The 13,106-nt window shown below is 35.0% G+C and overlaps 1 protein-coding gene across 1 annotated transcript in view; it reads right to left on the bottom strand.

Moving 5' to 3' along the window:
- Window positions 1-13,106, bottom strand: part of CWC27 (CWC27 spliceosome associated cyclophilin) — a 177,933-nt gene that overhangs the window by 162,390 nt on the left and 2,437 nt on the right. Inside the window, exons 2-3 of the mRNA XM_029942318.1 lie at window positions 7,780-7,876; window positions 723-835 (exon numbers count right to left, since the gene is read on the bottom strand). Coding sequence (XP_029798178.1) covers window positions 723-835; window positions 7,780-7,876 — 210 coding nt within the window. The remainder of the gene's footprint in view (window positions 1-722; window positions 836-7,779; window positions 7,877-13,106) is intronic.

Below are 13,106 nucleotides of genomic sequence, written 5' to 3'. Positions count from 1 at the left end.
TTGATCTGTACTTCTTAGCCCCCAGAACCTTGAGAAACAAATCCCTGTTGTTTAAGTCACGCTGTCAGTGGTATTTTGTTGTAATAGTCTAAGAAACTTAACATAAATTCCATATAGTATTGAATATTTTAAAATAAAATGGCACATGAAATGTTCTAAAAACTGTTTACATTTACAGAGTTGCAGAGATCAGATACCATCAGCTATCAAGAATTATGTTATGTTGTTTTTTTTTCTTTTCTCTTCTTTTTTTTTTTTAAATATTTTTACTTATTTTTGAGAGAGAGAGACAGAGCGCAAGCTGGGTAGGGACAGTGAGAGAGACACAGAATCTGAAGCAGGCTCCAGGATCTGAGCTGTCAGCACACAGCCCGATGTAGGGCCCGAACCCACTGTGAGATCATGATGTGAGCTGGTCAGATGCTTAACTGACTGAGCCACCCAGGTGCCCGTCTTTTTTTCTGACCCACATTTTCCTCACTACCACTGTTGGCTCTCCCTGAATTCAAAATAGCATAAAAATTAGCAAGAAGATAACTTAGAAAGAATGCTCGATAGGGTAAGTGCTGCTCTTAAACTGTATACTCTCAGACATGTGATCAGCACCAGATTTTATGCAGGAATGTGAAACGCTTTTCTTTTTTCCACTAGGGAGATAGTCATTTTCAATTAAGGAATCCAAACAGATTTGCAAATAAATAACAATAAAAATTTGGTCTCACCTTGAATGGGGCTCCATATATAGACTCTCCACCAGTCCCTGTGCCAGTAGGATCTCCCCCTTGGACTATGAAACCAGGTACAACTCTATGAAAAATGGTGTTGTCATAATATGCTGAAAGAAATTTAAAGTAATTTAGCAAAGTCTAAAATTAAGTATGTATCTATCATATAATTAGAGTCACAAGATCCTCCCACCCCCCACACTGCTAAATAGGCTCCTAACCCCAAACCTTTTCTTCCCTACTTATTATAAAAGGTCTACTCAAAACAGCAAAATTTCTACCAAAAAAAGGTGACAGTTTTGTTGTATTTACTCTAGGAGTCTCTCAAACTCTGTATTACAGTTTATACATAAATATACTATTTGGAAGCTATTAACATACATGAGAGATCATATATGATCTCCTAATAGTACTTATTATCTGGAACCTAAAATCATGAGGGAGACTCCACCAAGGAAGAGAAGTTGCATATCGCAGAAGCATGGCATTTCAGTGAGGTAAATCGGGAGCAGAGAAGTTGGTGAGAGCAAAATGGCAAAAATTAGGGTTTGACTGAATCAGGGAGTTTGTATTAAGAAGTAGCAACAATGGCCAAAATGAATGAGAAAAGATTCTCAGTATCATTAGTCATTAGGGAAATGCTAATCAAAACCACGAATACCACATCACACCCACTAGGATGGCTATTATCCAAAGGAAAGGAAAATAACAAGTGTTCATGAGGAGGTGGTGAAACTGGAGCCTTGTACACTGTGAGTTAGTCTGTAAAACGATACAGGCACTATGGAACACAGTTTGGTGGCTCTACAAAATTTAAACACAGAATTATCCATCAATCTCATTTTTGTGAATATATCCACACCCCAAACTGGAAACAGGTACTAAAAAAAAATAACTTGTACATGAATGTTCACACCAGTGCCATTTGCCACTGCAAAAGGGAGAAACAACCCAGATGTCCATCAATAAGTGAATGGATAAACAAGATGAGATATATACATACAGTGGAAGATTACTGAGGAAGATACTCTGGGAATGAAGTACTGATATATACTATAGCATAGATGAATCTCAAAAGTATGCTGTGTGAAAGAAGCCACACACAAAAAGTCATGTGCCGTATGATTCAATTTCTATGAAACATTCAGAAGAGGTAAATTCATAGAGATGGAAGACAGATTGGTGCTTGCCGGAGGTTGGGGAGAGGGGAGAAGTGGAAGTGATTGCTTAATGAGTAGCTTTCTTTTGGGGTCATAAAACTGTTCTGGAACTAGACAGAGGTGCTGGTTGCATAATATTGTGAATATACTAAGTATGATTGAATTGTCTTTGAAATGATTACTTTTATGTTATGTAAATTTCACCTCTTTTATATAAGATCCCTTCAGTGAAGGAAAGACATTATTTTTATCTCACTCAAGTTGGTTTTGAATTTATATTAACTAATCAGGTGAGTACAAGAGGAAAATTTACGTAGAATATTAGATATAGCTCTGAAGGAAGTGCTGAATAAGTAGAATCTATTTTTATTGTTGTAAAATAAAACAAATGAAAACCAAGTAGCAACAGACTGGAATGAGGTAGAGTCAATTACTGAGTGTAGTCCTAGCTCAGCCATACACCAAGGCTCGCAAAACAGCAGATGGGAAAAGCATAATTTCCTGAAGCTTCACTGAGCTGCAGAACTGCCTGACATCAGTTTTCTTGTCAAACAGGATTATGAATGTCTTTATTATGTAAATACATTGAACTGAGTCTTTTCCTACTTGCACCTGAACACAACATAAGTCATTCAATGGCAAATATAAATCAAGTGCCTACTGTGGGCCAGGCAATGTACTGAACAATTACTGACAGAATTCATGAAATACCTATCACATAGATACTGTGACACTTTATGAGTCAAAACAAGAGTATGTTTATCACAATTCATAAAGTACTATAATATACTGGCTTGCAGGCACCCTCATAATTATTTACATTTGCAAGATATAAGTGGATGTAAAATCCATATTTAAAAAATCTAATCTGTAATCTAACAACTAGAGGATAGAAAGGAAGAAGGAGAAAGGAGGAACAACTGATTTTTTCAATCCCTTCTCACATGAAGTTGTTGGGCTATGTTTGCAAGAGCACTCCAGTGCAAACAAGTGCTCCTTGGTTACAAATAGAAACTGTAAAAACTAAGAGGTCTAAAAGTATCTCTCCTATACCTTTAAGTAACCATTCACTCAGGCTAACATTCTACGCGGCACTCAGGAGTTCTGAGTCAGCTTTTGCTTGCTAGCTGGGAACCCTTAAACTCAGTTTCTTTTTTTCCCCTTTTTATTCTTTTTAAGTTTATTTATTTATTTTGAGAGAAACAGAGACAATGCAAAAGGGAGGGGCAGGAGAGAAGGAGAGAGAGAATCCCAAGCTGGCTCTGCACTGCCAGCACAAAGCCCTATTTGGGGCTTGAACTCACAAAACTGTGAGATCACAACCTGACCCAAAACCAAAACCAAAAGTTGGTTGCTTAACTGACTGAGCCACCCAGATGCCCCTCTTTTTTTCCCCCTTTTAAAAAACTGGGATATAGTTGACATTTAACATCACATTGGTTTCAGGTGTACAACATAATGATTCATATTTGCATATATTGTGAAATGATCACCACAATAAGTCTACTTAACATCCATCACCTGCCTCACATAGTAACAAATTCCTTTTTCTTGTGACGAGAACTTTTAAGATCTACTTTCTCAGCAACTTCTAAAAATGTAATACAGCATTATTTTTCATCCACATACTGTACGTATAATTTTCTCATTATAAAATTAATATTATAAATTAATTTACCATGTTTGTTCTGAAGATTAAATAAAACAATGTGGAGGACTCTATAAATTTTCAAGTTCAACACAAATGTGAGATCAAACTTTAATATTTTCACTTAAGTTCAACATATTTAAATATGCAACATGCCCCAGTTTATATCAGAAAATTATAATAATCCTTCAGGTCCATAATATGCAACCAACCAACATTTTTTATCAGATCTACTTTTTCAAAAGATAACTCAAAACTCCCAGTACAGAGAATGGACTGGAAGGAAGTGACAGGGCTGCAGTGAGAGGGAGCAACTATTGTCCCAAGAGTAAACCATGACTGTGACTTCGACTCAGAGGTACATACTTAAGAATTCTCTAGAATAAGACTGAAAAATCTATTAGATGTGAGGGAAGGGGGACGTGGGAGGGGGATATGCTTTCCAATTTTAAAATTACCCATCTTACTCCTTTTCCCTGTAAATCTTTTAGTGATACTGGCTTTTTACTTTAAGCTTTTCCTTTTTATATTCCTAATTATACTCTTGTTGGATAAGTGAATGAAATTATAATACTATATAAAGTGAGTAGGAATTTTGTATAATTACTCTACACCATAATTTTATAATCTACCATGGTTAAAAGTTCAAATTTCCACAAAAATCTCCTTATCCACCATTTCTGTTTCCATGTAACTTATTCAGATCACTGCTGACTCTGCATTTATAGTTGTCTTTATAGTTTACTATGTAGCATAATAGATTTTGCGACATGCAGTAGTGTTTGACTTTCTTCTTAAATGTTTATGTATCATCCACATAAGTATTGTGAAGAAAGTGATTTTCTCATTTCAATATGTGTAGCCATATCTTCTGAATTCTCTCCACTATTGAAGAAAGACATTTTCATATATATTAAATATGAAATAAAGTCCCTATTCAGCCTCTGTGGATCTGGTATTTGCCATTATAGTTTGTATTTCTGGCTGTACGATGTATGGGTATCAGGGTACACTTTATCTAAAATTTACATTTGCATTTTAAGTGATTTATGTGTATTTCTTCTAGAATCTTGTATTTGTGTTTAATTTTACAAATATTATCATTAATAACTTTTCATTTGTAACTCCTTTTGTTGCCTGTCTGCCCTATTTATTTTGGCCTCTTTGGTTTTCTTTTTAAACAAATATTTTAGTTTTGTAAAGATATTTCTTTTAACCTCTTAATTTATACTTACGTTGGTCACTTCTAAAGAATCACTAAATTATTATTAAAAGAGACAGGGGATAGAGATAACTGATAAAGAATAGATTTTTTTTTAACTTTTTAAAAATTATTTGAGAGAGAGAGAGAGAGAAAGCACATGTGGAGGAGAGAGGCCAGAGGAAAGAGAAGAATCTTAAGCAAGCTCTCTTCAGCATGAACCCAATGTGGGGCTCAATCTATGACCCTGGGATCATGACGCACCTGAAGTCAAGAGTCAGACACTCAACCAACTAAGCCACCCAGGCACCCCAAGAATAGATCTGAAAGAGTAAAGCTGAGGTAAAATAGAAGTGAAGAAATTAATAGTCATATAAAGCATAAACAATTTGATTTTCTTAACTACTTCTCTTTCTGCTTCCCACTTTGTTTTGTCAACCTAAAATTTTACTCCTTTCTCATACTTCAGAGGAACCAACAAAATTATCAAAAGCAACAAGCTTCCCTTTCCTTCTACCTTTTAATCTATTTTTAAAAACTTTTACTCACTTTTAAATGTTCACCTAACTATTCCACAAAACCTGAAATCTAAGATTAAGGCTGTGTAATTCTAGATCTTTCATTTCCATAAAAACTAAAAATGTCCCCCAGACACCAGAATGATAAATTCTGTATGTGGAGTCTAAAAAAGTTATACTCCTAGAATTGGAGAGTAAAATCGTGGTTGCCAGTGGTGGCAGGTGGGAGAAATGAGATATGTTGGTAAAAAGGTATAAATTTTCAAATATAAAATGAATAATTTCAAATATAAAATGAAAAATAATTCAATGCATAACATGGTGATTATAATTAATAATACTGTATTGTATACTTGGCAGTTTGCTAAGAAAAAAGATCTCAAGTGTTCTCACCACACACACACGCACACACACTCACTCACAAAACTATGTGAGGTGATGGGTACGTTACTTAACTTGTGATCATCATTACACAGTGTATGCATATATAAAATCATCACACTTGTACACCTTTAAAAGAATCATGTTGTACACCCTAAATATATACAGTTTTTATTTGTCTACAATGCCTCAGTAAAGCTGGAGGAGGAGAAGGACTAAGAATTTCCCTGTGAACTGCCATACCTGATACAGTGCTCCACCTTCCTGGTTTTTATTTATTTCCTTTTTAATTCTGGAAACCATCCCTTTTTGAAGAAAATACTGAAACAGATGTTACAAGATCTCAATATATCATGACTTGTTTAAATAACAGATTTAGTGAATTAAATGAGGATCTCCAAATTATATTTTTAAAACCTTGACTCTATTTGGGAGTATCTTCATTTCAGTTAGCCTTCTCAGGCTCCTTGTTAGCCTTTGCAGTAGTAATTCTCTCTCACACCTGTCCAAGTAAGAGAATTGCTCTAGTTATTCTTCTTATGATTTTTCAATTCTTTTCTTTTTCTCCTTGTTTTCTTATAAAGAGGGGAACAATTTTTGTTGTTCCAATTAAGTTTGATCATGACCTGACTTAAGGACTTATTTCTTCTTCATTGTCATATTATATCCAGATGTTTTCTGTTTCTTCCATTCACCTGGTCATGGATTGTTAATTACCATTCATACTCTCTAATGTTTTTGTACTTTCACTCTTCCTCTGTAAAATTTGAGCTTTTGAGTCTTCAAAATTTCTTTCCAGAAACAAGTCTGACTTTTCTGTGTCTACTGTGTTTCTCGGCTCTGTTGATGGTTATTTGAGGCTTCTCTGACTGTACTACCTGTCTGACTCAATTTCCTTCCTGCCTGCCATAGCAATTATTAATAATGGTCTTCACAGATGTCTTTCTTTTTTTCTTTTTTTTGGGGGGGGGAGGTCTGGATATTGTTATACATTAAATCTTTCCCTGATATTTATCTATTTGTATAATTATTATCTATTTGGAGAACTCTGGCTGTACCCTCCTACTGGTTATATTGTATTATCTTTCATACTCTGCCTTTGACTCAAAATGCTGTTTTCTGACACCTGATTAACCTTGTCTGTCTCTACAAACCAGGTGTAACTTAGAAAGACAATGATTTGCCACCATTGGAGATACTGGAAACCATATGCAATGTATTATTGTCAAAGCCAACAAGTTGCAAGAATGTTTAGAATGTTTAGTTCTATAAGGGAATATTCCAAAGGAGAAAACACTCAAGTAGATGTATAATGCTGCAAAGTTTACTGAAAGAAAAATAGTCACATTGTGACTCAGTCTAAAAACAGACTAGAGACATTGATAATGACATCACAGAATCCTGGATAGAAGGCTTCATGGAGAAAGCAGAATTTTGGACAGAGATTATAAAGTGGGTAGACTTGTGAACAGTAAGGAAAGAAAGAAAAAGTATTCCAAAAAAGAGACTGAAGATATGAAAGAAGTATATGTGTGAAAGTGGAAACAGGAAGAAACTGCTCAGGAAATAAAAATAATAGTCAACTGAAACCATATTTTGTGCAATGAAAAACAAAGCTGAAATGCTAGAAGGCTAAGCTGTCTAAGGATTCACTACCAGATGAATAAACAAAAGGGTAAAGAGATTAAGGATGACAGAGAGAAAGACCAGGTAAAAGATCACACAATCATGCAGGTGAAAGTCAAGGCAGTCTGGTTTAGTTATAGCTGACAGCAGAATACTGGAACAGAAGAGTCCACAAAGCATTTTGAAACATAAGTTAGAGCTAAGAAGAGAGGAATGGCTGGAATTCTAAATCTGACAGTCATTTGGATAGAAGCAGGAACTGAAGAGCAAAGACAGTGGAGAACTAGGGGCAATCTTAGGGGAGTACCCTTATTTAAAGGATGAAAGAAAGAAGTGCAGAACAGGAAAGAATATCAGAAAGGATCAAAGTTTTATTTGGTGAGATAAATTTCTCTGCAAAAGATATAAAGATTTATTTGAAAGACAATCTTTATATCCTCTGTCCACTGATACCAATTCCTATCATTTGTGACCACTATTTAACAGCAGACTTTAATGTTGTGGAAAGATATACTTTTACCTTCCAAACAAAGCTGAATGAAATTTCTGCAAGCTTTGGGAGCTTCTTTTGACCACAACTCTATGTCAATATCTCCAGCTGTAGTTTTCAGTAAAACCTATAGAAAGAATGTAACATCATTATTTTAATTATCATTTTGGGTTGATAATCAGTTGAATGGCTGCTCAACATGAAGCATCCATTAATGAATTTTCAACTTTAAAATTAAAATTTTTAATATTTGCTAGGCTTTTTCTTGTTATACTAAAAAAAAAAGAACAGAGATAAGGCAGTCTGTTCAACAAATGGTATTGGAAAAACAGGACAGCTACATGCAAAAGAATGAAACTGGACCACTTTTCTTATACCATACATAAAAATAAATTCAAAATGCATTAAAGACCTAAATGTGAAACTTGAAACCATAAAACTCCTAGAAGAAAAGGCAGACAGTAATGTCTTTGACATTGGCATCAACAACATTTTTCTAGGTATGTCTCCTTAGCCAAGAGCAACAAAACCAAAAATAAACTATTGAGATTATACCAACATAAAAAGTTTCTACACAGCAAAGGTAACGATCAGCAAAACAAAAAGACAACCTAATGAATGGGAGAAGATATTTGCAAATGATATATCTGATAAGGGATAACATAAAAAATATACAGAACTTATACAACTCAATACCAAAAAAGGGTATTAATATAAGGGATTAATATAAAAAAATATACAGAACTTGTACAACTCAATACCAAAAACACAACCTGATTAAAAATGGGTAGAGGACCTGAATAAAGATTTTTCCAAAGACATACTGATGGCTAACAGACACATGAAATGAAGCTCAACATCAATTACCAGTGCACATAACAAAGGAAATGCAAATCAAAATCACAATGAAATTATCACCTTAGACCTTTCAGAATAGAATCAGAAAGATAAGAAATAACAAACATTGGGCAAGGATGTGGAGAAAAAGGAAGCCTCATGTACTATTGGTGAGAATGCAAACTGGTGCAGCCACTGTGGAAAGCAGTACAGAGCTTACTTAAAAAATTAAAAATAGAATTACCACATGATTAATTCCATTACTAGGTATTTACCCTAAGAAAATAAAAACACTAATTTGAAAAGATATATCCACCCCTATGTTTTTAGCAGCATTATTTACAATAGCCAAGATATGGACGCAAACAATCTATGTCCATCCATAGATGAATGGATAAAAAAGAAGTGAATACCGTGTGTGTGTGTGTGTGTGTGTGTGTGTATGCATGTGTACACCCATATATGTATACATCACACACATACACAATACAATATTACTCAGCCATAAAAAGAATGAAATCTTGCCATTTGCAGCAACATGGATGGACATAGATGTTATAATAATGCTAAGTGAAACAAGTCAGACACAATAAGACAAATACCGTATGTTCTCACACTACGTGGAATTTAAGAAACAAAACAAACAAAGAAAAAAGACAAATTGTAGACTCTTAGAAACTAAGAACAAACTGGTGGTTGTCAGAGGGGAGGAGGGGTTGAGACAGATAAAGGAGATTAAGAGTACATTTACTTTGATGACAGTGAAAATTGTACAGAATTGTTGAATCGTTATACCATTCACCTGAAACTAATATAACACTGTATGTTAATTATACTTCAATAAAAATATTCATTCAGTACAAGTCATTATATATTTATATCTTTCCACTTTTTAAATGTTTATTTATTTTTGAGAGAGAGAGAGAGAGAGAGAGAGAGAGAATGAATGTGAGTGGGGGAGGGGCAGAGAGCAGGCAAACACAGAATCTGAAGCAGGCTCCAGGCTCCCAGCTGTCAGCACAGAATCCGCAGGGCTCAAACTCATGAACTGGGAGATCATGAACCGAGCTGAAGTCAGACACTTAATTGACTAAGCCTCTCAGGTACCCTACATTTATATCTTCCAAATAGCAATTTCAGAAATAATTTAGGATTTAAGACAAAATAGCATATATCTTTCTTAAGAAGAAAAACTTACTCATTTAACAATCAATCATTTAAATCTACTTTAAGAAAGTTTCTTGCAGCTTTTCTTCCAATAAAACTGGTATAGCAAATTAAGAAATTAAAGAACAAAGAAGCCATGAAATTGTGACACAAGACAATTTTACAATTATCTTTTGATATACAAACACTCTACTTGCTCATCCAAAATCATGCAATTCCTAATTTACAACAAAACATTCTTAATCTAATTCTGGTTTGTATATTACTAAAATGCTATGTTTTAAAATAACAATCTACAGTAAATGGAATCCTTTCATAGCCTTCTCCCTTTCATAGCCTCCTTTCTGCCAGCTCATGAAATTAAGGCCTTCTAACTTGGCTCAGCATGAAACTATGCCCAAAAGAAATACTCTATCATGACCAATCAACCCAACTGGATTCTCATTTTTTTGGGAGGTATATGTTTGGGATGCAAACTGACTGGCTGAATGACTTCCTCACTTTTGTATCTATAACAGTGGGTAAGGGTGCCTGGGTGGTTCAGCCGACTTCGGCTCAGGCCATGATCTCGCAGTTCGTGAGTTTGAGCCCCATGTTGGGCTCTGTGCTGAAAGCTCAAAGCCTGGAGCCTGCTTCAGATTCTGTGTCTCCTTCGCCCTCTGCCCTTCCCCTACTTATGCTCTGTCTCTCTGTCTCTAAAAAATAAATAAACATTAAAAAATAAAAAAAAAAAACCAGTGGGTAATACTTTCTAATTTTCATGAAAACTGGTGTCTATTCCAATCTTAAAGACAATGTCCTGTCCTACGTATTATCCCCTTGTATACCTGAAATAAAACGCCACTGTTAAAGGGAACCTTGACATGTCTTCCCTTCCTTGCAAATCTAATACAGTGATCTCCAACGTTTTCAAAGTGTGCACCGCTATTAGTGAAGAGGAAAAGGGAAGTGAGAAGGGAGATAAGGAATTGGAACACATAATACCCAAATATGTACATTTATGTAGTACTATATTACTCTAGTACTGAAAGAGTCACAGAAGATAAACATTTCAAAGCATTACATAAAAACAGTATTTTAAAATAATTCATTTATTCTTCATCAGTGGTATAATGAGGCTTTAAAAAAATAACAGCTTTACAGACGTATAATTCACATACCAAACAATTCACCCCTTTAAAGCTCTTGTTAGTATAATCCAGACTTATGCAACCATCACCATAATCTAATTCTACAACATTTCATCACCTCCAAGAGAAGCCCTGTAACCCTTTAGCAGTCACTCCCCATTTCCTCCTACTCCCAGGCCTTGGCAAACACTAATCTACTTTCTGTATCTGTGAAGTTGCCTACTGAATATTTCATATAAATGGAATCATACAATGGGTGGCTTTTTGTATCTGACTTCTTTGACTTAATATAATGTTGCTTTCAATTTGTAGACGTCCATCTCCCTGTTCTACACTCTTGGTTTTAAATGTCTTGAAAATCACAATGGCTTTATAGTCTTACTGATAAATATGTCGAGGCACAATATACACTTAAGACAAAGCTCACTATTAACAACAATAAAAAGAAATCTCTATTTCAAATAGTTTTCATAATAATTTCTAATTTTTTACATACTTCCCATGTTGAGGCATCAGGTCTACCATTTTCTTATGGTTTGCATATGTTTAATTTATTAATATTACTTTCAATATGAAATTTATGAGGGCTGGTCTAGTTAATCCAGATAACCATGAAATATAAATCCATTTAGCAAGGCATTAGGAAAAATTACATCAGGACATATAAAAAGTGACCGAGTAACTGAATTTATATGTTCTTTTATATAAATGAACAAAGGAAAAGATAAATGCAAGCAGAAGAATGTAGCTTTGCTCTGCATCTCATGGATTGTTTTGCACAGTCCCTGAAGTATGCACTCACTGGTTTAGAAACTACTATTCTATAGAATAAACTAATGCACACCATCCTTCCCTTTACAGGTTCTGGAATCAGCTGCTCAAATTCCAATACTGACTGAGCCTTGCACTTACAAAGGGTAAGGCAGTTTTTTACTTTGGACATATCTAACATGTTTGTGACTCAACTTCCTAATCTAAAAATAGGGACAATAATATCCTTATAGGTTTGTTGTGAGAACAAAATGGTTTATTACATGTAGACTTCTTAGAACATTACCTGACAAATAGTAAATGCTCAAAAACTGGTAGCTACTATTGTTGTAACTTATTATTCTTCTATAACTTTTTTGGCCATAGTCAACTTACACCTAGTAAAAAGAATGCATATCTTGATTACCAGAATTTCTTAATCTTTCCACTGACAAGCTACTGAATTTAAAAACAAGGCACAAGGCTCCTTCCTCCATATATATTTTTTGATCATCAGTTCTTTGTCAGGTATTGATGGCTCCTTTTCTTAAAGATCCAAAATAAGGCAATACTTTGATAATAAAATGTTTCTTTAAAAAATTTTTTATTTTTGAGAGACACAGAGCATGAGTGGAAGAGGGGCAGGGAAAGAGGGAGACATGGTATCAGAAGCAGGCTCTAGGCTCTGAGCTGTCACAGCACAGAGTCCAACACAGGGCTCAAACTCATGAGCCATGAGATCATGGAGCCACAATAAATGTTTATTCTTAAGAAACATTTTATTGGGGTGCCTAGGTGGATCAGTTGGTTAAGTGTCTGACTTCTTTTTGGCTCTAGTCATGATCCCAGGGCCATAGGATCAACCTCCATGTCGAGTTCTGCGCTGGGCATGGGGCCTGCTTAGGATTTTCTCTCTCCCTTTCTCTGCCCCTCCCCTACTCACTCACGTGAGTGTGAACACGCATGCGCTCTCTTTCTCTCTCTCAAAAATGAATATATATTAATATGCAATTTAAATTAAGTGATCCTAATACATAGAAATTTCATCTTGAGTGTATAAGGACATTTCTATAAAGGGGCACATCTCTGTGCATCATCTTCAGAGGCCAGAGATACAGCAAAACACAGCACAACTTAATAGACAACCACTGATATGATAAGTCAGTTTCTTCCCAACTTGATACTATGCTCTTTGAAGGGAGGAACTTTGTCCCATTTATTCTGAATATCTCTTTATCCTTTTAGTACCTAATGTAGCATTAGACACCATAGGCATTAAACAAACATTCACTGAGCAAACATATTATTATATCTGTTTAAATTCTTTCCAGGCCCCAATTCTTGCCATGTGCTCTCTATGGTACAGAACTTTGAGGCTTCAATGTCCTCATTTGGTCTTATGCTGGAAAAAAAAAATCCCCAACTATGTTTGAAAGAAACTTTGGCTGTGCTTGATGTTCTCTGTAAGCCCAA

The sequence above is a fragment of the Suricata suricatta genome, chromosome 6 (assembly GCF_006229205.1).
Source record: "Suricata suricatta isolate VVHF042 chromosome 6, meerkat_22Aug2017_6uvM2_HiC, whole genome shotgun sequence".
NCBI lineage: Eukaryota > Metazoa > Chordata > Mammalia > Carnivora > Herpestidae > Suricata > Suricata suricatta.
The sequence above is the reverse complement of the archived record's forward strand: the minus strand, read 5'-3'. Positions and strand labels throughout refer to the sequence as shown.